General features: G+C 40.3%; 1 protein-coding gene across 1 annotated transcript in view; it reads right to left on the bottom strand.

The window, feature by feature from the left end:
• Positions 1-710: 710 nt before the first annotated feature.
• drd2a (dopamine receptor D2a) overlaps positions 711-27,149 on the bottom strand; it is a 45,952-nt gene continuing 19,513 nt past the window's right edge. Inside the window, exons 2-8 of the mRNA XM_070971199.1 lie at positions 16,962-17,272; positions 11,975-12,084; positions 7,692-7,828; positions 5,206-5,414; positions 3,795-3,881; positions 3,090-3,477; positions 711-2,190 (exon numbers count right to left, since the gene is read on the bottom strand). Of these exons, the coding sequence (XP_070827300.1) occupies positions 1,994-2,190; positions 3,090-3,477; positions 3,795-3,881; positions 5,206-5,414; positions 7,692-7,828; positions 11,975-12,084; positions 16,962-17,240 (1,407 nt within the window). The 5' untranslated portion in view covers positions 17,241-17,272 and the 3' untranslated portion in view covers positions 711-1,993. The remainder of the gene's footprint in view (positions 2,191-3,089; positions 3,478-3,794; positions 3,882-5,205; positions 5,415-7,691; positions 7,829-11,974; positions 12,085-16,961; positions 17,273-27,149) is intronic.

The raw sequence follows: 27,149 nt of genomic DNA, 5'->3' as shown, positions 1-27,149 counted from the left end.
CCGATTTCACAAATCACAACCTCAAGGGGCTTTTTAATCTGTGCAGTATATGGCACAATCGATCGTTAGAGACTCTACTCTGATCTGTACTCCTGAAAAGAAAGAGAGAGAAAGAAGAAGAAGAAGAAGAAGAAGAAGAAGAAACCTCAGGAAGAATAACACAGGAGTGAACCATGACAGACAGACATGCAATAAATGTCATGTGCACATAATAGAAATACAACACGTAAAATTACAGCATGGACAGTAAGGATGATAAAATTACAGGTCGGAGTGGACATTGAGCAACTTCAGGTGTCGCCAAGCAGACGGGACCTGAGCCGTGTTTATTTCTTATTCGCTCACAACAAAATGACCTTCACTAATACGAACGTCTCACCTTCTCAGTACACACACACACACACACACACACACAAATATTAGAGTGTCCCAAGGACTCGCAAAACTGCAGAATGCTCAGGGTTTTTTTTTTTTTTAAAAGTACTTTATTTCATTTAGAAATCAGGTGTGTGTTATGCAATAAATGGCCTCTCTGTTACTCTGATACCTCTGCACATGTTGGAGGCCCAGTTTGGGCTATAAAAGTACTTTTTCTAAATGTAATAAAGTTTTCTTAAAAGGGAGCATTCTACAGTTTTGGGAGTCATTGGAAAGCAGAAATGGCCGTAGCATTTCCCACAAATATTCCATCATAAAAAAAAACACTTTTTACAGACTTTATTTCTTGTCTAGATTTTAATATAGGGCCCAACAATTACAGAGTTTTGTGGTTTCACTTAAGCTACAGTACTCTGAGGCTGATATTCAAAACATGAACATATCTTTGCTGATGATAATAATCTTTATTTCTGAACTGAAAATAATGCAGGACGCCCAAATAAACACACATAGATGTATTGCTGTGACTATTATTTCAGCTTTGCCAAGTTCACCTCATTCTTACTCAGCAAAGGCCCCCGGGGAGCTGCTTCAGGGGTTGCACAAGTCCACATGATTATACCTGGAAGCTGCAAAGTCCACATACAGGTCATTATTTTGTTACGGAACAACTCCACTGCAGCGGTGCTCAGAATTACTTCCAGTAAACAACATTACTGAAACTGCAAACCAGCCTTGGGAATAAGAGAGAGGCTGCAGAATAATGACAAGTCATTGATGGGTGTATCTGTATACACACGGCAAACACTGATATTCATGTGGCACTTTACAGTGTCTCATAATTTCATTTATTCAACATCTTCTGTAATTTTTTTGTTAAACATACATTTCATGAGAAGTCAAGTAGAGGAGCAGTGTAGCATGCATCACATTTCCATTGCAGGCATATAATCACAGTTAATGTGTTAAGAAAGACTATGTACAGCAAATGACAACAATAATAATAATAGTAATAATAATATATGATTTTTCAATTTATAAAATTGCAAATATGTGGATATCGGCATAGCCACATTATACAGCAAGTAAATTGTCTCTTGTATTTAACACACATTCCAATCAGCAATTTTAAGATTAGATTAGTTTACAGATTAAGAGCTCACGTATCAGTTTTAACACTGCGATGAACACTGACTTGATATCTATAAGATTTGCAGAATATTTCCATCATCAAAACATAACATACACACACAATATATAGCAGTTTGCAACTTGTATGTGTGTGGTATACACAGATGGCTCCTTACGTGACAAGCACAATGATTCTAGAGAACAATGTCAATGTTTTTTTCTTTTGCCATGAAACAGGTCATTGTTACAGACATTCCTTGTTTTACATTCAGTGATTTGGAGAATAGGGACCCCACAAACAATTCACATATGGAGCTAACACGCCTTGCAATAAGACACTGGCAGTCACTCAGCTCCATATCTCCAAAAAGCAGATCACAATTTCCCCCTCTGGTGCATTTTCCTGAACAGGATGAGGTATTTTCCAGAAGAGACGCTTTTATTCATCATTCTTCCAGTCTGATTGGACAAGTGATGCTGCAGTTTAGCAGTGCAAGATCTTAATGAACGCCTTTCTGAACTCGACATTAAAGGTGGTGTATATGATGGGATTTACGGCGCTATTCACGTAGCCCAGCCAAGTGAAAGCATTATACATCTCAGCGGGAACCTTGCATTTTGTGCAGTGGGTGTTCAAGATATGTGTAATGAAAAATGGCAGCCAGCATATAATGAATACACCTGAGGGAATACAAGAAAAAATAGAAGTATTAGAAAAAGAGAGTCATAAAAATGAAGAACAAGGCTCTTATATGAGACATCTAAACATGGATGACATCCCGTATGGAGGAGTTGGGCTAAAATATCGTCATAAAGTATGAGAACTATTTCCCTACTGTTGCATCACGGCCGGACTTGTTTTCAAGCTCAGTTTTAGGTCTTACCCAAAAGTTTGAGATGGAAATAAAAACACATGCAAAGGCAGCCAAGGACCCAAGATGGCTGGGAGCTTGTTCAGAAGAAAAACTGTTTTCTAAATTGTACATTGCATGATTAGATTGTGGTAAGTTAGAAGAGGAACAAATATTTAGTCTTGATGAATTTTAACAGAGTCCCCTGCTGATTTAAAGTCGTAATCACAGCATGTTGCTTTTTAAGTGTGCAAAGTTGACAAAAAAAAAAAAATCATAGTTATTTTGCTGTGGGAATGATTAATTTCACACAGATTTTGATGAATTTTAATACGCTCAATGAATAATGAAAAAGGGAAACAAAACCAAAACTGTGATCACTGAGCACTGACCTTGTACTTGTGCGCATGTGTGCACATGTACAGACAAACATACATGCATACACATAAGGACTACGTGCATGCCTGCATATGGACACAAACACCCATAAACATAATGCACATATACATGTATTTCCAGAAATTAGACATATGCAACACATGCAAAATGATTGTAATGTGGTGTCATTTTTATATAATCATGTGAAAACATCTGTATCATGTTATTGTAACTGGTTACAGTGTTTTTTACATTGACAAATGTAAAATAAACAGCATCAGCTCCGCTTTTACGTGTGTACTCACGTTAAGCATTTTCAAAAACAGTTAAGTAACAAGTGAACAAGCTCACCGAGGACGATGGCTAACATCTGAGTGGCTTTCTTCTCCTTCTGCTGGGAGATCTTTCTCTTGCTCATGGTCTTCACAGAGGTCTGAGTCTTGCCATTGGGTAACGCCTGCGTCTGGAAGGCTTTGGCCACAATGGGAGCCGGATCCCCCAGGGCCTCTGTTGCAGGATCTCCATTCTTTTCTGCTTTCTGGCCCTCCTCAGGGGGTGTGGGAGGTGTGGAGGTGGGGCTAGCGTTGGCCTTGTTGGGCATCAGTAGCTGGTGGCTGGTGGCAGGAGTGTCTGCAAGAGCACACTGCGGCTGCTGCTTCTGCTTCTGGCTGCCGCCGCTGTTGTTCAGCTCATCCAGCTCCAGATCATCCCCTTCATTGACTCCATCTTTAATGAATATCTGAGCAAGGTGAGGATGAGCAGAAAATATGGATTAAAATGGTCATTTTTCACATAGGTTATTACATAATGGGTGACATTTGAAATAATAGGTATTAAAAGGATTATCTCGCCATTAGTCTTTAATTTAGGTTTTCTGTGTTCACAGAAGCAGAAAGGTGCCTTTTCAGGCTATGCTTTCTCTAAGAAATTGAACAAAACCTCCAAGGTAACACCTTGCTGAATGTTTTATGGGCAAAACAAATTTGTTTCAAACTATTAAGCATTTTAGGGGGTGAAAAAAAAAGCTGTAAACGAAGAACAAAAAAGGGCACACACCACTTTCTTCTTGTTGACAGGAAAGCTCCCATTAGATTTCACAATCATGGTGCACAACCTCACATCCTCTGGATGAGTGCACTTATCCTGGAATGAAAACAGCTGTGTCAGGCAAGGAGAGGATACAAAGTCAAAGCACAAGTGACAAAAGGGCTGTCTAAGCACAGGTCCCACTGCCTAACGGGTGAGGTGAGGCTACATCGAGCTCTGGCACAGAAAGACTGTTTAGCAAGAATCTGATCTGCAGCTTCAAGTCTATTAACCTGACACTGTAAGAACGTGTCAGCTGAGACTACCTCACCAAGATGATATAAATTCATCCAACATTTTCACTGCACAAGTGAAACTTTATGTAAATTATGTATTTTACTCCATAAAGATTACATACATAATCTGTCAATATGCTGCCATATAATGTCCTCACAGATCATTAAATTATATAAGAATGTGTAGTCTATATTCCCTGCAAACCCTCATGTCTGTTATAAATATTTTGCCTGACCTCAATATTTAACACACACACACACACACACACACACACACACACACACACACACACACACACACACACACACACACACTCAGAAACCACATTGTAAGGCCATGCATGAGCATGATTAATGCAGTGCGCTGGATCAAGAGCATTACTTGACTTCCTGTGCTGATCCCATTGAGTTTCAGCATGTCAGTAAAATCAATAACCAGAAAAGCCAAAGGTCATTTGAGGGCTATTGTAACTATAGTTGCGTGACGGCTTTTGACACTAAAGCATGCCTGTGAATGTAACATTAACATTAAAATTGGCCTGCTGAATGGAACCTTTCATTTCAGTGATTCGGAGGAAGAAAAACATTTAAAATTAGGCGTAACTGAGCTTTGCCCTTTCAATCTCGTGCCTTGAGTGTTATCCATTGTTTTCTTTTTTCCAAAGAAAATCAATTCTCTTCTTGTCTGTGTTTTCTCCTCTACAATATATTGTTATGTAATACAATGCCTGTCCATAAACCCATCAAGTATAATTGGGTTGAGAAAATTATTGATTGCACTTTCATAAAGGAACAAATGAACTGAAAGAGCAAGAGTTTTTTTTTCTTCTGATGTTTTTTTACACTGATTGAAGAAGATATTATTCTAAAACATTCAGTGAGTATTAATAAGTTATGTTTTTAAATGTAACTGAGGCTGCACTTCTGCCTGCAAAGAGGTGGTCTGTGATAAACTCATTGCTTTAGATGGTGGGAGTGCACACACAGCCCCCTCTTAGAGGTTGATTTAGACATCATTTTAAAGTGTTCAGACAGTACAGAGAGATAAAGAGGTGTGCTATAATAAAAGTTTAAATCAATTTCAGTTTCATATTGAAGTCATAAACGCGTTAGTCATAAACAGCGACTGTATTGCCACAGCTCACCTTCAGCGAAGCGGCCACATCAGGGTCGACAGCCTGACAGACGCGCTGCTTTGGTTTTGTGTTTACGCGTTTCCTGCGCTTCCTCAGGACCACATAAATTTGGACATAAACCAGCAGAGTGATGATGAAGGGAACATAGAAGGACACGATGGAGGAGTACACCACAAAGGCCGGATTGGCGATCACACAGAGAGACTCGTCACGAGTAGCTGTGGAGAAAAGCACAGGGTGAAGAAAGGCTTCGGGCTGCTTCTTATGCTACATCTAAATTTGTTTTTTGTGTGTTGTCGTCAATGTGACTCTTGGAAAACTTTCTACAATAAAACGTGGAACAGTTTGGCTTGAACTTGCATCTGCTGTCAGAACCGAGGGTTGCTCTTTGATTTATATCTCTTGAAATTCTCTCCTACTCTTGCCTCACTTGGAGGTCATTCACATGCTGCCACAGGGCTTCTATCTGGTGCCAAATGTGGAGATCATATCTAAGTTCTCATCTCTCTGCACTGGTTACTTAGTAATTTTGCATTTCACTGATTGACTTTTAAAGTCAGCTAAATTTGCCCTGAGCAACATCACCTTTTTTTTTTTTTTTTTTAACTCCCTTCACACCAGAACAGACACACTGAGGTGACAGTCTTTGCCGTCCTGGCCTCACTACCAGAATGGGCCAAGTTCAGACCCCAGAGGCACCTTCAGATTAGGCAACAATCATTGCCACGCAGGCACAGATAACAACTGAGTCATCATGGATACAGTACTGTAGATGTCACAGTAATTGTGTGGTTCATGTTAACAACTTGCTATCTTCACACTTCAAGGTGGCTGTGCCTCGGAAAGTAAAGGGCATCACAATTTGACATAAGAAATTATGTTTACTTGCGTGGACGAGCACTACGCAGCCCGTGAAAAGAGATGTATAAAATCTTCTGTAGCTTGGAAAGGTGTTTTCACAAGTCTGACAGTAACCCTTTAAAATAACCGAGTTCTGGCAAGCCCCCAACATCATACAGGTTATACACTGTCCACATGCTGCAGAGTCCTTGTACATGTCACTGAACCCCAATTAAGATGGCACATGCATGCACACAAACTGTGTATGTGTGAGCATGTGCGCATGGGTCAATGACAGGTGCGCTGTGAAACCCTTTGGTAAAAGCACTCCATACAGTGCAGTCCATTTACAACACAAATCTGAGGTTGTGATAATCTGCGTTTGAAATGATCAGTAGACACCTGTGACAAAGTTGCAGCCCTCCACAGCTCTACAATCTTTCCATTAATTGCTGGAAATATTTTAAACATGAGTTGCCGTAGCTTAAATAACAAATCTCAAATTGCTTCTGTTCCAGTGGTTCCTCACAGCGGTCCCTTCTTTCATGTTTCCTGCAGCTCGCGCTGGCTAGATCTGCAGCTGCTGTTCACTTGAAAGCAGCTGTGGGGCTCACATATCTAAAAGTCTGAGTCCTGGCAGAATTGACATTACATCAAGACACTCAAAGGAATGAGTGGAGCTTCAAAGTGACAGGCTGCGAGCCACAGGAGCTGGTCAGCAACAAGTCTAAAAAGCCCTCAACTAGAAAACGCTTTAACTCTAATCCCCCGTTCAAGCCTTGTTCTGTCGAAAAAGAAATCTAAAGGGCTAAAGCTTGCCAACAGTAGTTACGTGTCAGTATGAAGTAATGGTTTTACCATCATGGGCAACTGCCTGTTGATAGCTTTTTTTCACTTTTGTAACTCAGCTGTATAGTATTATTATAACTGTAAATGGGCACTGATGTTGGGATTAAGTCTGGGTTGATGCAACATTAATGTAAATATGGGCAAGCATTTAAAAGATCAGCTCACTATGCACAGCGTATAATGTATGTGTCTACAACATGCATTATGTACTGTACTATGCAGTGGATGTACCTTTTAATAATACAGTACAGCGCCACTACTGCTCTACCAAGTTATGCCAACACATACACAGGAAAAAACAGGGTTTTGCGGCGGGGTCTGTGTCGTGGGAGTGTGGGATTCAGTAGCGGTGACCTCTGAAGCGCATTCTAACGCCTCTGCTGGTCAGTAAAGTGGAAGAGTAACTGTACATTTATGTATAAACCTGTAAAAAGTCTTGTTAGCAAGGTTAGCACCAGCACTATTTTGGGCGCATCTGCCGTTGCACAAAATCCTCATGTAAACAAAGGAGATAACAGTGCACACTCTGTCATCACATGCCAGAAACTCAGTTTTCCCTACCTACATGCTAACACTGCAAACTGAGATTCTGAATAATATTCAAAACAGGGTGAAGATATTATCTTCAGATATTATCTTCACCCTGGAAACTCTTTCAGTGACCTAAAACTGTGTGGACAAAAGCCCAAAACATACAGAATAAGCTAAAATATGTGTGTTTGTGTGAACTAGCCATTAGACACATAACATGAGAAACATATCTGTTCAAAGACTCGAGAGCAGATGTTCGTTATACTTTGTCTTACCTGTGTTATTTAGGCCAAACAACAGGGGACATGATATGGCGAAAGACAGCACCCACACCACAGAGATCATTACTGTGACCCGTCTCCTGGAACTGTAGCGAGTGTTGTACAGCATTGGCATTGCAACTGCTGTGTAACTGAAGGGGTGAAGAAAAAAAAGGCATTTTAGTTTGAACCCATGAAAACTTGACATCTTTCTACAAGAAGTATGACAAGCTCAACAAAAACGTTTCTGTTACCCATTCATCATCATTTAGAGGAGGACGAAGTACATGAAGTTTGCAAGCGGCAAATGATGAAGAGATGGAACTGTGAGGAAGGCTGTCTCTCACAGGAAAAACCTTATCATTTAACCTTGCTACATTAGTTGACCTTAGTCATCAGTGATCTTGCTGTAATCACCGGGAAATGCACAGCTTTTTACAGTGTCCCATGCATTGATTTCTGTGTAATTGGGTTTGAAGGACTTTAGACATAAAGCCAAGTGGATAAGGCTTTTAAGAGACTTTTGATTGGGTTTTTTTTAATGCAAACACACACAACAGGATAGTCAGGTAACTGCATTACTCCATGTGTGTTATCAGGGATTATGCAACACACTGTACCAAGATGTAAACAAACCAGTATGGAGAGGTTTTTCCATAACCAAGGATTGTCGCAAGAGTGATGGTGCACAGAGCTGGTATAAGTCCAAAAGATAAGGGTATTTTCAAAATATGACTGGTTTCATTGGGAGTTAAGATACATTTTTTGTCCTTTGGCTTCTGTATCACATTTTTGGGTTAGGGTTGGCTGCACCAAGATAGCACAGCTGAGACGCAGAGAAGATGAGGCACAGGAAAAATACTACATTAAACTCTTAAACTGAGCCTGCACTTCTGCCCGCAAAGAGGAAAACTTAACACAAAGTCGCTCTGTCATGCCTTTAGTTGATAAGGCTGCAAACACAGATGTCTCTTAGAGCACATAGGCCTTGATGTTGAGGTTTGTCTCCTTCATATTTATACAGATCTGACATTAAAGGAACCCTGTGAGGTTAGTTAGAGAAGCACTGGAGCAAGGTTTTTACGAGTGCAAATCCATTTTGCTTTTATGAATGCTCTTAAGGACATGTGCTTGAGAGCATGTGGGCAATGTGATGCACATTCCTGCCACCAGTTTTACACTATTCTGTGTGCTCCCTGAAGGCCGCCCACATAGTGCCAGGTTGTATTGGAGTTTTTCTTCGCCTCCATGGCCAAGTGCTTGCTCATAGTGTAATTCTTAATACCTACTCTGTATGAAAAGTGTCATCAGATAACTTTTGTTGTGATTTGGCGCCTTAATAAAATTGAACTAAAAAGAAATCTACTGAAGGGCAATTAGTGGCAGTAGCACACAAAGAAGTGTAGCAATGTGCCAACTAGGGCAGAGAAGAAGAAGAATACTGCAAGCCGATAAACAAGGGTATAAACAAGGAAATGTCTATAAGGTCAGCTTTGTGAATCTTTTATGAGGAAGGAAATGCATTCTTTTAGAGGCTGCAAGGATTCACATGGCAGATTTCAGTGAGTAACACTGAATCTAAACTTTATTAACAAGGAAACTTTTTGAACACATCTGCACACACATTAAAACATAATGTTTAATGTGGAAGAATCTGCGCAATGTTAGATTAATGGCTGATTGTTACCGGGAGTATAAAAATGTGCAGAAAGGCCTTTTCCTTTCAGATGCTTAAATCACAGTCGCCATAAATGGAAGCAGGGATGAAATTACAGCGGCAGTTTTTAATTCAAGGGATGTGCGATTTTGCATGCTGCAGCAAGAGTCGGTACCTTAAAGGCAAAATCTATGATCCAAATTCTTTAAAGGTTTGTCCCTCATTCACATCACTTATAATTTGCATGATCATAACTATACTGGGGCAGAATTAACACACAGATGTCTGTTTTTCTGCACACCGGCAGCATGTCACTCAAGTCGAAGCCTAAATGCTCTGATGTCACTGTGTCGTAAAATAATTTAGTGCACATTATGACTCACTGAGAGCATCACAACAGGGAAATGTTTTGTGGTTCCTCTTAAACAGTCTGCCTTTTGGCAACATGAGTTCTGTTAAATCTCATTTGGCATGTGTTTATTTATATCACCTCCTACACCAAAGCGGTTTTGTTTTAGACCAATTCATCTTCTCTTTAAAAGGGGATGTAAAAAGCTGATTTGAGTGGCCATTATTGGAGGCTGCAACCTATTCATCTATTCCACAGTACAGTTACTATTTTCTCTTGTGCCCTTTGGTCACAAACTTCCAAAAGTCGCTTGTCGACACTCGTATGTGCTTCCACCTGGAGTGAATGCATAAAGATTCCCCCACAAAGAGCCCATATCATGATCACCTCCCAATTTAATCCATATTGGTGAGTAAGAACAAAGTTTGTAGAGAGAGAAACAATCCTTTGATCCATAAATTACAATGCTGCCTGGAGCTGCTGGACTGATAAAAGGAAACTGGAAATTAGTCTGTGCTCTCAAGTGAACTTTTAGAAATCAGCATCATAAGGGTGGACACTATGGATACTGTCTCACTTATCTTTTCCGTGATTTGCATTCACAAATACGCGGTAAGAAGGCACAAGTCACATAAATAATATCGAAATGTTAATCCTGCTGCCACTCCTCTCTGCTTCTAGCATTCATTTCAAATACGCACAAGCAATCATCCATCCTGGGATTATTCAAACCAATAAGGTTTTCTCTACATGTGCAACACATTTGCATTCTAATTCAATCACTGCAATAGGAGTTGATATCGTGTGTGCGTGTGACTGTGGTGAATATTTATTTTGCATGTGGATTTAAGATGAAAATGCAGCCAAGCAGAAAATCATGTGAAATGAAACTTGACAGAATACTATAAAATGAAAATATGGGCAATGTTATGTCCTTGGCATTCTTTAGACTTGTCCATGAGTGCCTCATTTAGAATACATCGATCTCTCACACTTTCAGTACATATCCCTGTTGTCAGCATTACATGATTACTTCCTGCGCTTCTTTATCGAATGCTGGAGCTTTACATGCCCTTCAGACAAACAGCTTTCCAGTACAGCCCTGCTTTGTGATCTACTTTAATCGAGGTGTTGTCATTAATCACAGCCATCATGCCAGTTACACAACTAAATAAGTGAATTTATTTTGGGACATGTCATTAATGAATCCGGGAGGACGAGGTCCTCTGACAAAACAGGTGCTGTCATGAACTGATGCTTTAAATAGCGCTTTATTTGTTTGTGTAGCCTACTTATTTATAGCTGCTGTGATGAAGATTTTTGCACTAACAATAAATCATAAGATCACGCATAGGTGCAAGGGGTCGCTTTTAGTAACAAACTCACAGAGGCTCCACAGAGCGTTTTAGCGTCTTTCAGCTCATTGTTTTGATTCACTCTCATTGCTCTCACAGCAAGCGAAAAGCTCTAAAAATCCTCAATAAACTACCTGCTCCGAACCAAACAGCAGACAAACAAAGTTAGCGACTTGCTAGTGAACACAGTGGAGCATTTAGCAGCTAAAGAGCCAGATGCTCAAGATTACTCAGGAGTTGCGAGAGAGAGAAAAACAGAACCAAAAAGTCAGTTTTAGACTTAAATTCATCAGGTAGCCAAAGACCTTCTGATACTAATATTGCTCCATGTCTGCTGAGTACATCAATAAGATACTCTTTGCTAAAGCTATCTATCAACTTAGAAAATGATATTTTTGTCTATTTGTGAAATGTGTTTTAATTGATCTTTTTAAGCATTCCTGTGACTTTCCCTCTTTTTGTGGTTGTTTTCGTATGTAGCTGAAGATACTGCTCTGTCGTATTGTTTGTGTTGTACCTGACCATGATCTGTGACTAAAACCTGGATTTTCTGCTAACAGTGTGCAGGTGTCCTCATCTTAACCATTAGATTTCATCTTCATACACAACTGTTGTGCAGGTGTTCATTAGATTTTGCATGCTTTTAAGGTCCAAAATGTCAATTTGTCATATTGAGAAATTCACATTTCTAACCCTGAAACATCTGGCGGCCACTAATTAGGCTGGGTATGTGCCTCCTTATAAATATGGAAGAAATAAAGGTTTATGTTGTGAAAGCAATGTCTGGAAAATACATTTAGTTTGTATATAGACAGACAGGCTTTGACTGTCGTGCAATTAAAAGGTAGCGGTACCCCTCTGTTATTCAGGTAAAGATTTCCATTAAAAATCAATACAGGAAGCATGACAGGCAGCACTAAACAATCTGTGAACTCACCGATCGATGCTGATGGCACAGAGATTGAGGATGCTGGCTGTACACATCATCACATCCAGAGTGACAAAGATGTCACAGTGGATCTTGCTAAAGCGCCACTCTCCCACTACCTAGAAGAGAAAAACATCAACAAATGGCAGCTTACAGCAACAGTCCACCGAACAAAGACGCTGCACTTGACTAACAAAGGCAGCACCTGATGTGTTTTCCTTCTGCAACAAAAAGCAATCCCGACACTTGAGTCTCCTGGTATATTTTTTCATATTATTTCCACACTGGTAACGGAAACACAGAGGGAATAAAGAGGAACACTGAACCATGGGAGGAAGGAATGAATGAGGATAAAATTAAAAGACATAAAAGAATCTCCGAGTACACCTGAGTGCTCTGATTTGTGAGTGCGGTCTGACAGAAAACAGACTGAACAGGCGTGTGTGTTATCATCTGAACAAATAAACTGCAGGTGAATAACAGCTGACATACACGTTTTACAGTGTGCAAAAAGTCCACATGGTCTGTTACACCCATGTTAATGAATGAATGTTACACCTGACATGCTGGAAACTGACCTGATCTGATTTGGTTGTTCACTGACTTCATGACTCTTTAGATCTTGGCACTGACAACAATCAGAATTAAACGGCATAGATTATCGCAAAACTAAAGCCGCCCTCAGTGTTGGTGAGATAATCATCCTTTAACATGCGCCCTGGTCTGCAGCCCCAGATGGCTTTCAATCACAGACATGATCGAAACCTATTTGTGTTCATTCCTCTCTCTGTTACACGGTCTGACCCCGTGATGAAACATCATCAGTGATGCTCTGACAGGTCCAATGCCGCCCACCTTGCCTGACACTACATCCTACCCGCTTCCTGCCACGGCTCTGAAAAGGGTAAGAGAGATGTGTGTGTCGGGGGACAACTCCTACCTCTCTGTGGATGATTAATCTTTGTCCCAAGCACATGTCGTCATCAAATTTAGCACCAGCTTAAAGAGCTTTGTTGTTGCGCTGATTGAAGAATGGTCTGACAGCATAATGAGTGCCCTTCTCCCTGTCACAACCTCTTCTTTCGTCTCCCCTTTTGCTCCGAACATTTGTCTTCTCGGTATCTTTATACTATCCTCTATTTCTCTCACTCAATTTCTTGTTCTTCTTTATGTGACAGTCTACAGCTTGCAGCCCCGTACAAATCTAGGAGCCTGAAACCATTATATGCCCTTAAATTGCTTTTTACAGCATCATGTCTGAGGCAATCAATACAAATATAAGCTAAAAAGAGGCTAATTTGTATCAATTTGTTGTTGACTGTGGATAATACACATTTTGTCCATGTTATTTCATCCAGTTCATGCCTCCACAACCACTTTCCCAGCTTAATTTATACTGATTCAGTCGGTGCATATATGCATCACAAATCAGATCATATCAGCTGATTTAATTTGCAACGGTAAGGTGTTGTGAAATTGAAAATGCAGTAATGGGGGCTTGGGAAATGACAAAGTGATGAGTGCAATTTAAGACTTCACTTAAATTAAAGTAAAGCACTTTTCCCTTTCATCTAAAACTCTGCTTCTTTATGGGATTTATGATAATGACAACGAACAACAAACTTTATTAATATTGAACCATTCATATCAGAAACGCATGCATAAAGCAACTTAAGAAGTGTCAAACTAGACAATTCAAACAGCCATGGAAAAGCACAGAGCCTGCATTTGCTCATATTACATGTCAGCAGCATAACACATAGTGACAAATACTACTTATCTCTGTGTTACAATGTTGGATGGACTTCCTGACTGACTACAAGGAATAATCACATCATAATTTTCAGCGGGTTTGGGGTACACACTGATCCGAGCAGAACTGATTTCATATATTATACACATTTTTAATAAAATGAAGTATAAACAGCACTGAAGTTTACTGAAATATTACAATTTAATGTATTGATTCTTGTGTTAAATGTTTATTTTCATCTCTGTGAGATCTAAAAAAAAAAAAATTAAAAGTAAAGGGTGCACTTGTCTTTTAACATTTTATTTTTTAGTAGTTTTAACACAATAATTATTAATGACATTTCTTCATGCTATCTGAACTGCATCATTTGCTGGTAAGTTGGTTCTGAAGTCTGTACAAAGGAAAAGGACATGTTTATTCACCTTGACTTAAAACAAGCTGTGGACCTCAAGCCATGCATAATGTTCCCTCCATATGCTCTCAAAATCAGTCACACTTGGCAGAAAGCGAAAACTGTGGTAATTCATGCTAATTCAGCATTTAATAATAAAGGGCAAGTTGAATGCCCTGCCCACACTCTGTGACTAAGCTCTCATTGTAGGTCATCCTGATGCATTATCAACACGACAAAGTCAGTCACGACTGCGATCTACAGTATGTGTGACAAGAAACTAAAAAAAACAACAACTAAATGTCTGCTCATAGACAAAGAAAAGAGAGGAGTGTGCATGCAGCGGGGTAGCAGGTGTAATAAAAAAGAGCCAAACAAAAAAACTGTTTATTTGTTGTCATCTAATAATGTACATCATTAGATGGAGCCTCTGGTGGAAGGAGCGTTTTCTGAAGAATGTGAAATGAATAAATAAAAAAAGTCAAAGCTGAAGGTGACCTTCACTTTCATACACATATGCAATCCTATGGAGATTATCGCAGACTGGCTGGTATTTGAATGATATGAATTGAGTTTACCTCTCTGTAGATAATCAGAAATATCAACATCCTCACTCACACCAAGCAGTTTCTTATTTCCAAGGATTTATCCGACTCCGACTGCAACTGTCTCGCTTTATCCCACTTCACATTAGCAGGTGGCCAAAATCAGATGAGCATCCCCCTCAAAACACATGCTGGGTAATGCGATTTGACTTTGACAAGCAGCCTATACTTAGTTCCAAGCATAGTAATGGAGGAGGGTTTCACCTAAAATTCTTCTTTATTAGTGTGTACGGATAAAATGTCTGCAAAGCAAATGAGAGAGGAAGGAGCGCAGAGTATTCTTCATGTAAAAAACTGCTTATATGTGCCTGTTTTCCATGTTACTGTCACAGAATCAGCTGGGACAGGAAACTGTTGATACTGGTGTATATCCCCCCCCACACACATTGTAATTTAAATGTGTCTAAATTTATTATTTATCAAATAAATAAATCAACAGAAATAGCAAAAACCCATGTGAATACGAGCGTACGTCCACTCTCACTGGCGTCCAGTTTAGAGTCCAGTCCACATTAGAAAAACCAGATCGCTCAAAGTTGAATGACAAATTCAATTCTAAAATGTTCAATTCACATTTTTTTTTTTTTTACAGCAAATGGGGCACTCAGATTCCACACTTGAAGGATGGCAGCTTATTGTCATGAGGAGTGTATCATGTGTGGTTCTGGTGGGAGCTCCCTAAAGTCTGAGACAGACCCTGAAGTCGCCCTCAACGCATTTTTTCTGTCCTCATTGTGTAGAAAGAGCTGCGTGGCGATCGTGGGTTTCTCCAAAGATAAACAAAGACGCCGGGGATGCCACCAGAAACAAGAGATCAGCTGACTGCTGAATACTGTAAGTCTTCCTGTAACCTGATGCTGCGTCTGCACATCTCTGCCGATGTGTAGTTACAGGAAGCACAACTGTCAAATCTCCAGCGCTCGCTACTCTCCAAATATGTGGCCTATAAACAAAAGTCAACAACAAACACCTGTAATTTTAACACCTCACACACATCAGAGACGTGCTCTGGTATCAAAACTAATAATTCATGCCACAATTTGCAGCTTCGATATGTGGCTGATTATAATTCAACTCCCACTTTTCCAAAATGCTTTGATGCAGGCTTTTTGTGCACCGGGTTTCCCACATTGGCAGAAAAAGTAAATCATTTCACAAAACTTCATCTCATAATTGGTGCCGACGATCAAAAGTTTTGTTTTATCTATCGATAAAAGCAACAGCATTGGAATAGTAATTTACCACACTTTAAAACTGTAAAAGTTACTGTTGGAGGGGCTCATTTCCTACCACAACTGTGCTACACAAATGAACATGCATGGGCAGAGACCATGACATCCTATGGATTTATACACTGTAATCTGATCAGAGTGATAATCATCATGACTCACTGAGAGACACAGGAGGATTACAGTCCCTGTTGTCTTAGATTGCCTTTCTCTACATCAGACAGCGTGACCTAAAGCCTGATGGTCACAAATAACCCCGGGGTCGAGAGGATAGACAGAAGAAACGCGCAACAGTCCACAGATATTCTCTCTGAAAGCTAGCCCGCATCCTGCTCGCTATTGATCTGCAGATTGGAGATGATTTTATGCTGGACCTGAGCCCCCCGCTCTGTTTTTGGTTGCACTGGTTAGCAGGCATCGATGTGTCATTACTGCTTAAAAAAAAAAAAAAAAAAAAACAGGTCTGCATTATCCCACACAGGAGTGAAAGCAAAATGATGGATGCCAGAATTAGGAAGAATTATTCATAAACATCTGACCTCTGACTGAATAGACTGGGCTGGTATTTTGATGTTGTCACACAGTGTTGCTACATCACAAGCCTTTAGCTGAAGCACTGATATTTACAACGCTGATGTGAACATTTTACCCTTCACCCTTGTTTCCCCTTGAGCCTTTGACCTGCTGATAACTGCTGGCAGCTTGCTTGGCTCAAACCCTTTTTGCCAGCATTTTACTGGCACCTGATTTCATATAAATGCCTGTCTTGTGCATAATATACTCTGCCATTTTTAACCTCTTAATGCCAGTTTGAATTCTGTCTGATTTTCTTTGCTTTGCTTTTACTGTGAAATCTGCAAATCCCTTTTGGTTTCTAAAGATAAACACAAACAGAAAAAGGTCCATTTCGAGTTGCATGTCTGCTGCATCAGCTGCTGCATTATTTATTTCTCACAAGCAGTATCCTCTGCATGTGTGTAAATGGCACATGGGTGCCTACGTATCTCTGCTATCCTACCTCCAAATAGACGACCCAGGGCATAACCAGCGTGGCCACCAGAAGGTCAGCGACAGCCAGGCTGACGATCAGGTAGTTGGTGGTGGTCTGCAGAGCCTTCTCTCTGGACACAGCCATGCATACCAGCACGTTGCCAAAGACGATGACGAAGATGAGCAGAGTAAGGAGCATGGCATAGTAGTTGTACGGGTGCTTCTGCTCTTGGTCTGTCTCGTTGAAGGTCCATGTTCCGTTATCATAGAAACTGTCATTGTAGGCATACTGGGTAAAGACATCCATTAGCTGTGAGTGATGAAGGCCAAGAACGGGCCCTGCAAAACATGCAGACACACAGAGAGAACACAGCATGAGGAATGTAGCTGTACTCATGAATGTTTGCAAGCAGTTTAGGAAGGAATACATGTTTCAGGATAAGCTCTATCCCTGCAGTAATTGCCTTGCTGAATATCTTATATCCCGCTGCACCTAGTAATGGGTCCATCTTTACTTTAGATTATAGTATGGTGGAGATTCCATCTGTGTATTAAATGATGTAGAAGGCATCGACCATTTTCCCCATCTGATCAAAGTATAGTCGTAAAGCATCTTTAATGAACTCCAAATCAAGACTTCGGGCTCATTTAAGGGACTGGCAGGAATTCAAATGTGTGCTGAAGTGGCCTTAAAGACACTAAAACACAAAGCCTACCTTCACCACAACAAACTGCACAGTTTTTTTCTTTTACAGCTATCAAGAGGTTGGAACACACATAGAACAGACACAGGTGAAAAGGGAAAACTTTTGTTGAAAGATTGAAGGTACCCTGTGCAGTTGTGTTCACTCACTAAACACATTACGTGGATCCTTGAGACCTCACAAACTTGCAAAGTGCTTGTTCCATTTTTTTTATATTGAGAAACCTGCATTGTTTACATCCAGGTTTAAGATTTGCAGCAGCCTTCTTATTCCTGAACTATTGCAGGTAGCACATAACCACTCTTGGCCCATCACCGCAACCATCTGATGATCAGTGGATCAACGCGGATGGCACCACACATTTGGCAGGTATGTGAGTCACGTCGCCCATGTGCTCATACATGCATCATCGTGTGCGTGCTAATACAGCATGAGATTGCTCCATGGCGCTCATTGTATTGAAAAACTCTACAGGGTGTATTTCAGATAAGTGGTATTGTTTAAGCGCTCTTGTTGACAGGTTTAGATTTAAAAACTGCAATTATTGCCTCTAAATCTGAGTGCCAGATTGTTTTTGAAAACAAACAAACAGACAAAAAGCAGTGTCAGGTGTCAACATTTGAAAGTGTCAGCGCTGGAGAGGCAAATGAACAGTGGGGCTGTCTGCCTTTGACAGACAGATCACCATATTAGGAAACTCTAATTAGTGTTATTGTACCAGAAAAGCACAACATCAGAGCAGACTTCATGTCGTTTGTTTTATCAGTGATGAGCGAAACCACGCATTCAGTATTTAAGTGAATAGATTTCAATTCTCATTTTATGGCTTGTATTGTCAGACACAATCAAATATATTAAAAGAAAGCCTGCATGCTCTGCCAATGTGTCCAAAACCAGCCACGATGCATCATTACGCATCATCACTGCAAATAAATCCTTTAATAACAGCGTGACAGTCGAGATATGATTATGGCCTGGATGTTCCTAGGATTTCAATATTTGAAGTCTGTTTACTCTGATACCTATTTTGCATCATACAAGGCTCTTCAGTGTTTATCTCTATCAGGTTTGACACGACATGTCATCGTGCTCTGTGATTCGCCACTGTAACGCTGTGAAAGCCACTGTTGCACAATGAAGCTGTATGCCTCCTCCTTTGAGAATCGCGTCAAAAATACACAGACACATCTTATTTTCCAAAACCCTTAGCGGTGCACTTCCCTCATACCTGTCTAGATTAATGTGTATGTCATTTCCCAGCTCTGTTTTCACTCCCTCTTTCCTGCTCGCTCAGAACTTAATTGGTTCTACAGCCTTCCAGGCCGCTGCTGCTGCTGCTGACTAGAATCAACTTCAAATCCCCATCTTCTTCTAACTCATTTCATCTCTGCACCTAATTTCACTTCCACAAGCAATTATTTTCTTACCCTTGTAAGCGTTTCTGCAGATCTTTATAGTCTTTGTAATGTTACCTTGTTGTAGTTGTTAGGCAATGACTGTTAAGAGTTTTTATAATGTATTCTGTCCAAAATGTTTCTACAGTACATTTTATGTCTGGTATCTTTTTTCACGACTACCTACAATCAGGACTCTAACTTTAAAAACACAAACAAATTACCGTGAAATTCAGATGTTAAAGGCACATTAGAATAATTTTTTGTCCAAGTTTGTCTCAAAGCAGCACTCACATGCCCACATGGACACTGAAACAGTGTTTGACAGCTGTAATTGTTCCTCCTCGCCATATGGGCCGTGAAGCGACTGCAGCCTCATGTGATTCCAGTGTCAAAGATGGGGGACAAAATCTAGTCCTTGTATTTACTTATTTCAGACAATACTAATGTCTAATGTCTTCCAGAAATTCTTTTAGTACGCAGTTTCTGTGCATTACTGTGTCTCAGCTCAGCAAGGAAACAGGACCGACTCTGAATTCTGCACTAAAGGGGATGATATTCTCTTTATTTAGTTAAATGAGACTTATCAATCCTCATATTAGCTTTAGCTGAACTGGACACATGAGTATGTAATAAGATAGACTTAATGTATCTTTTTATTCGCTGTGTCGCTATGGTTTCTTTCTTTAAAACATACATCCAGGTTATCTTTAGTAAAGCTGACATGTGAAGCCATGTTTTGTTCTTCAGGCAGTGGTTTTCTTCATCGTATCCTAAATGAGCAACATATCTTCTTCAGGTTTTTATTGTTATTGTAGATGTCTGAAAACACTTTGCCCTGAAGCTTTCTGTCCCCTACTTGAAGTTAATATGCAGCTCTTGAAGCGAGTGTTTGGGCAATGCTGATTTTTTTCATTTTCATCTGTTATTTCATCTGCCACACAGTGTACATGTGAAGGGTAAATTCTTGCGAGGTACTGTTTTTATATGTTTTTATGCAGAAGTCCATGACAACCTCTGTTGATTTTCAAGGACCTCAAGGATTTTCAGGACAGATTTCACCTGCGAAGGACAGACTCTGTTAGCAATTTGTGAATATTTTAATAGGGTCGGATACGTCTAATCTACAGTACATCTGAATGTCAGTGCACTTATTGGATTACCTTCAGACGTTATTATGAGATTAAGAGTTTTACAAAGGTTTTGCACACTTATTCAAGCTTTGACTGTGAATTCTAAAAACCTTTTTGTCTGCTGGTTTTAGTTCAGATTGCCTTTACAGAGATCAGACCACAATTTCCAGTCAGCTAAAGATGAGTACAGGTAATATCATGGTGCATAACCCGCATGCAAAAGTGGCTGCATACGCTACATCACCAAAGAATGAGCATCCTCTGAGCTCAGCAGACAGCTAAATTAGTAAGAAAGTTACCAGTGGAGGGCAGAGGAAAGCCTCAGTGCACGGAAGAAGAAGGGGTTAGAGAGAAGCAGTGAGAGAAGAGAGAGTGGGAGTAAAGGAGTGAGTTAGGGAAGAGTGCTCCTGTTTGGATGTGTAAGCATTGCTCTGGGGCACCAGTCTGTGTGTGTACCCTGCAGATGCCCTGTGCTGTCTAATCTTATTTATTTGCCTGCTCTACTTCCTTACTTACAGTATTTGAGACTGTTCTCACTGCTGGCCTGATAGCTGGTGCTTGCTTATAAGCATAAACCTCTGCTCTTCCATCTGTTCTTCAAATGATGTCCTTTATGACTTGTGTCTGATTATAACAATAATTATAATAAACTTTATTTACATTGCACCTTTCAAAAAACAGCTACAAAGCGTACAATAAAAAGTGAACACATTATAAACATCAAAACAATTTAAATTGACTAAAAACCATGAAAACTGAACATATCAGAAAATATAAAGAGAACAAAATGAACTAAAATGTCAAAAGCAGTTGACATCCCTGATGTAACAGACGGAGTCTGAACAGATCCTGACTGCAAAGACTTTGTCACCTTTGTGTCTCAGGGACACAGAGCATTAAAAGATCTGATAAATAACTTGGGGTGAGTCAGGGCTTTTCAAAAAAATTTTAAACGCAACAGGCAGCCAGTGTACGGAAGGCAGGATCGGTGAAACATGATCATGTTTGATAGTTTCTACATGACACAGACAAAAAAGGTTGCAGGTCAGCACTTAATTTTTCAGGTGTATGTCAGCCATATAGAAGGTTTAGACTGTAGGCCAGCCTCAGAAAATAATTCTGCACAGCTGATGAAAAAAGAGATACAGAAAACTGTCAACCTGATTTAATGAGTATGACTGACAGCGTGTACTGTATGTTATGGAGCACAGCCTATGTTTAGGAAAATAGATTGGATCATTGCCAACCTATGAAGCCACGGCAAGCGGGGTGCAAAGTTAACAGAAGGTCAGAGGCTAATGGTAGAAAACTCACAGAAATAGATAAGAGGTGTGTTACCCTGGAGAGACCCCTCAAAGAGAGGGTATAAACCATTTTTTCTGATTCAGTTTCAGTGTCTGTGTTCATGAACTGGTCTGAATTTACAGTAAACCTAAGAATTGCAGCTGACTCTGCTTGTCTACGTGTCTTATTCCAACCTTAAAATTTCCTGACAGTAGTGAGTGTACAATTAAGTGTTGTGGGTGATCTGAAGATTCACTGGTCCATTTAAAGACTTCTGCCACAACAGTTTCCCAGTCAGAATCCTGGCAGCAGAGTTTTGGATGAGCTGGAGGGGGCAGAGGGATTTTTAACTGATGCCTGGCAACAATGAATCGCAAGAGTCTATCGACTGATTATGAAGGAACAGTCTAACAGTCTAACCCTCATGAAAAGCTCCTATGATGGTGCAAGCAGGACAACACCTTATATTTAAGAAGGAATCTCCAACAGATTGGAAACCTGATCAAAGCTAAGACATGAACCAGTGTCCCCTGTTTAAATGCACTATGTGTCACTATGGCAGTCTTCTAGTCCAGGCAGTGTTTGTGCTGTCTGTGAACTGGCTACCCAATACCTTAATACTATTGTAACCCACATCCTTTTCACCTTTGAAGGCACTTACCATGCAGTTGGAATTGCTAATGTTAATCCCTCACCAGCTTCCAACTCATGAACAGTTCTAACAATCAAGGCCGCCTGGCCAAGCCAGTGGCTGCGCTTCAAACGATTCACTGGTCTATGGGATATCTTTCCCTTTTGACATGGTCACCTCATGGTCATTTTTTTTTTTCTTTCAATATTTTGATATTTGAAGCAAGCAGACCACCTGCTGGCCTGGGTGCTGCTCTGCATTATTTACAGTTCTTATGCAAATTTACATAAAGGATTTGGCCTGACCCAACTGATTGGCAAGCCAGCCTGTGTTTGTGACGAATCCTACAGTACTGTTGATTTTATTCTCATGACTTATGAAGCAAACATATCACGTGGTGAGGTGAATAAGCACTGAATCAGCAAGCATATTCTCTCCCATCACACAAAGTGGACAAGAAGGTTATTTCAGGGCAAGCATTCGTCTTTCGTGAGAATCATTCTTTATAAATGATCATAGAAGGTATTCCAAACAAATGTAAAATAGCAATGAAGAAAGATCATCAAGGAAAGAGCAAAAGGTACAAACAAAATCTCTAAGGATTTTCAGCCTGGTTTTGGGAAATCTTGCTCAACTTGTCTCTCTTTTGAAGGGAAATCATATGTGTTTTGGTTGAACTAGACTTACTGATATCCCTCATCATTATCATCACCATTAAGCTAAAGGCATATGCTGTGGATGACAACAATACATCAGTTTCAGTTGTGGGGTTCCCCAGGGTAGTGTGCAGGGTCCTCTGCTGTTTTTGCTTTGTACAAATTACATAAAATTAGCTTTCCTAAATTGTCTGTATGATTATATGAGTGTCCTTCCATGATTAAGCTATTTAAATGTCACGTAACTGGCAAGATATAGCACAGGAAATACTGTTTGACGGATGAGGTAAAGACCTGATTATCAGACGGCAGTTCTGCTGGCCTAGTTAACAACCTTCAAGTAACTGCCAACACCTTAAATTATGATTGACATGTTTAATGTTGCTCCCGTGAATGGCTGTTTTCCTGGTGACAGCCGTAAACAGCCACCGTAAATCAACTGAGTGAAAGAGCGGCTCTGAAACAGAACACAATGCTTGAAGAATGTTTTTGTTGTTGTCCCTTTAGATTGTGATTTTTTTTAATTATCAAGTTGCCGCTGTGGTACATGAGAAAACAATTTAAGAGGATTCAGTGATTATAGTTGTTTCTCCTTTGATCACCATGATAGAGAGTTTAGTACAAGGAGCTGCAAGGCTTAGCTTACCAGCCACACAACTTGCAGCGCAGTGAGAATGAAATTACATACATACTACTTTCCTTATCGAGTCGGATAAATAAAAACTCCCCCAAAACAATTTCCCTTAAACAGGGAAAAAAACTGGAAGAAACTTCAAAAAGAGTGACCAAGGAGGGAAGATAATAAGTACGACAAAAAAAACCAGACTGGAAATCTATAGAGAGAATATAGATCTGAGAAGACATGGACATCCAGGAGCCACCAAACAGAACAAAACTCTCCACCATGGAGAACCACGAAGAGGAGGAACTGGTATGTTTGACAGTTCAGAAAGACCCAAATGCAGGACACTCGGGCAGGCAGGCCGAAACACAAAAAGCGAGCTTTAATCATAAAAGCTGAACCCAGACAAATCAGACAGGCAGGTAAAACTGCAGGAGCAGGCAGGGGCTGAATCCAAAAAACAAAAAGAAATACAACAGGCCAAACTACTAACAAACCAGTAGAGCTGGACAAGGGAACAAACGCAAATGACTTGACAACTGGAGAGGGGGAAAAGTGAAAGCACAAGAGAGGGAAGACTTACGAGGGACAGGTGAAACTAATCTGCAGTCACAAGGGCGGGAAAGAGACAAAGACAGGAAGTAAAAGAGAACACAACACCTGAGAAGACACTCTTTCAACATAAAACAGGAAATGAGTAACCTAAAACCCAAAACTACGACGATGAACCACACAAACTCATAAGAGGCAAAGCTCAGACAGAGAGAAAGAGACACTAAGCTGTGCTTGTGGGACTACAAACAGAGGGTTAGAGGGATGCAGTGGTTTTCAGAAAGCTTATAGTATTATTGTGAGCAGTATAAACAAGGGCTACACACACCAGAGGATAAAAAGGACTGAAGCACACTAATTGACTCACAGCATGCAGACGGAAAAACACTTCCACACTACCATGTCTTCATCTGGTGAAACGTCTGTCTGCACTGTGAATCAATCAGTGCACTCTGGTCCTTTTTGTCCTCGAGCTGAGAAGCACCTGATTCAGCTGCATTTGCTAAAAGATGCTTGAAGAACCTTGTTTCTAATGATCTATAAACACTAAGCTTAATGGGTATGCTGAGAGTGAGAACAACTCAGTGGAAGGATAATGGTAACAGCCACATAATCTGAAGTAATCAAAGAATAAGCACTTGACATGAAAGTTAAGGTGAAAAGACTTTCAAGTGTGGTTTAGAAGGTCACAAGAGAGTCAGACTGTTCAAGAGGGGGGGTTCTTTTAAACTCCAGGGACAGACAAGAGCTCTGTACTCTCTGCAATGTACAGGTAAGAAGGTGAGGAGGCCAGTTCCAAAGTTTTTTTCTGAACCATTTGAAGATGTTTAACATATGAAATAAAGGCTTCAGTTGAAGTCTCTGCATAGAAAAACAACAGAAAAGACACAATTTTAGTGATGATTACAGCAATAAATTAACACTATTCATTCATATTGCATTGTAGGTCCCAGAATTGGCCGGTAATCTTTAAAGGTTTAGTTGGCAGGGGTTTGAGGAGGCAGGAAGTTGGTTTAGAAGCTAACACCAGCTGAGTTGTTTCAAGAGAGATAATCTCCAAATTTTAAGTACGGAAACAATCAGGGAGTCAGCACATCGATTCTGCAGAAGGAGCTGCAGATGATGAACTAATTTTGTATCTAATCTAATTTCCTGAAGAAAAAATCCCGAGTCGTAAAACAAATAGACAGCTGCTTTTGAGTAACTGTGGCAGCAGTGTCAAAAAGACCACCATTGTAATGAACAGACGCTTTGAAAGATAGAAAACCATCAGTTTTTATTTACAGTATTTGAGCTCCAATCACCTGCAGGCCTGCTTAAGAGTGTGCGTTTCTTCAGTAGGTTGTAGACCTCTTTGACCATATTGTTTTGGTACAAAGTGGTGCAACTGAAACGAGGAACGGCTATGTTTAAGTCAGTGGCAGATTTTCAGCGGCGCCTGTCGCTGCAGTGAGAGAAGGCAGGACCACGGGCAATTGCTCACCAAGTGAAGTTAAAGTGGATGGACCAGTGTAGCGAGGGGTAAATCCAATAGCACGAACATTACAAGGACAAGCTAGTGTTGCCTCAAATCTAATAAGAAAGTGATCTGACACCGGGGATGTGACAGTAGAGAGAGACAGAGCAGAAACCTCTATCCTGTATGAGAAAATCAAGTCAAGGGTGTTACCATGGCAGTGAGGGGGTGAATGCACAAACCGAGTGAAAGCAGAAATAAAAGGGCCATAAAGACAAGGATGGGAGGCCTTATTCAGGTGAATACTGAAATCCCCAACAATTAAAATCTCATCAGAATGAATAAGAAGGCTGGCACACTGTAAACCACCTGTTCCTTTAGGGGAATATGGAGTTTTTATCTCAGACCTTGTTTTATCAGATACCTGATGCATCCTTCAGTCACAGCCATTCCTACCACATTTACATCCTTGGACAGGGGATGTCTGAGCAAAGGGCCTTCTGCCCAGTCTGGTGTCATTTTGTCTGTGCGATTAGTTCATGGCACTGGGCCAACAATAAAGGTGCGAAACAGAAACGTCAAGCAGCTCAAATCAAACTGATCAGTTAAACTGCTGCTTACAGCTTCAGTGGGTCCCATCTGAGAGAATATCACGTTACAAAAAAGCTACTTTACCAGCTACTTTAAGAAGGTAGACAACATTTAAAAGAACAATGCCAGAGATTGTGAATTGAAGCCGAATATCTAGATATGAGACCAGGATGATTCATTTTCTTTATGTGCAAAAACACTGCCTAATGTAATTACAGAGCTGTCAAACGGTCTTTAGGGCAAACTGAGGCCACTCCATAACTCTTCCAAATAAAACACAGTATCCAACTTCACAGTATAATTTTCTATTCCATTAATCTCATTGACATTGTACATTATTGATTTTATGTCACTTTTTTTACTGGAGTCAACAGACTTCATCCTGACCTTTGCTGCAGAAGGAGTGGACTTCCATTACTGCATGAAATAACACTTATAACAGCACATCCCGATGCTGTCAGTTGTTTACTGTTGGATAAAACTTTAAATGAAACTCAAATTAGAAATTAAATGTTAAGCATGATGAATGCAGGCATTTTACAGAAACAACAAGGTGCAATAAACATAGGGTTTACTCTCTCTGAGCTCAAATTGGCCTCACCATATCTGCAAAGGTTTATCTGTGTTGCTGATCAATACCAGTTTCTCTGTAATTATTTTTCTAGGAGCTGCTATTTCCTGTTCTGAAAACACACTTTTCACTCTGTGCTCTCCGTTTTTGGACAAACACAACACTTTGTGATACTTAAACTAAGAGGACGGGGCTAAAAATGGGGACCATTGTCGCAACAGCTATTTTTTCCTGTAGTCCATTGTGATGTGTCGTCTCCAGTAATTATAATTCTCTTTGCTTTTATGAAAAATGACTCTTAAATTTGTCTCTGCTGCTTTAGTCATGACTATTTGGGGCCACAGTAAGCAGCGCCAGGTGTCTGTCAACGGTGTTGCAATCCTCCATTATTCTCTCGGCTCAAATGCTGCCGTGTGTCATGTGGAATGTAAATAAGGACAGCAGGCCATAAGCTGCTGGTCCAGAAAACTCACACAACACAACACACAAACTCGGAAACATAAAATAACCAGGATGCAGTTGGGGGCTTTAACTTCAAAGTGGAGTTTACAATCATAGATAACAACTGAAGTAGCCCAGTGGGTGTTCTTCATGCCCTATTAAACAAACCTGGCAGCCAGCA

The sequence above is a fragment of the Chaetodon trifascialis genome, chromosome 9 (genome assembly GCF_039877785.1).
Source record: "Chaetodon trifascialis isolate fChaTrf1 chromosome 9, fChaTrf1.hap1, whole genome shotgun sequence".
NCBI lineage: Eukaryota > Metazoa > Chordata > Actinopteri > Chaetodontiformes > Chaetodontidae > Chaetodon > Chaetodon trifascialis.
The sequence above is the reverse complement of the archived record's forward strand: the minus strand, read 5'-3'. Positions and strand labels throughout refer to the sequence as shown.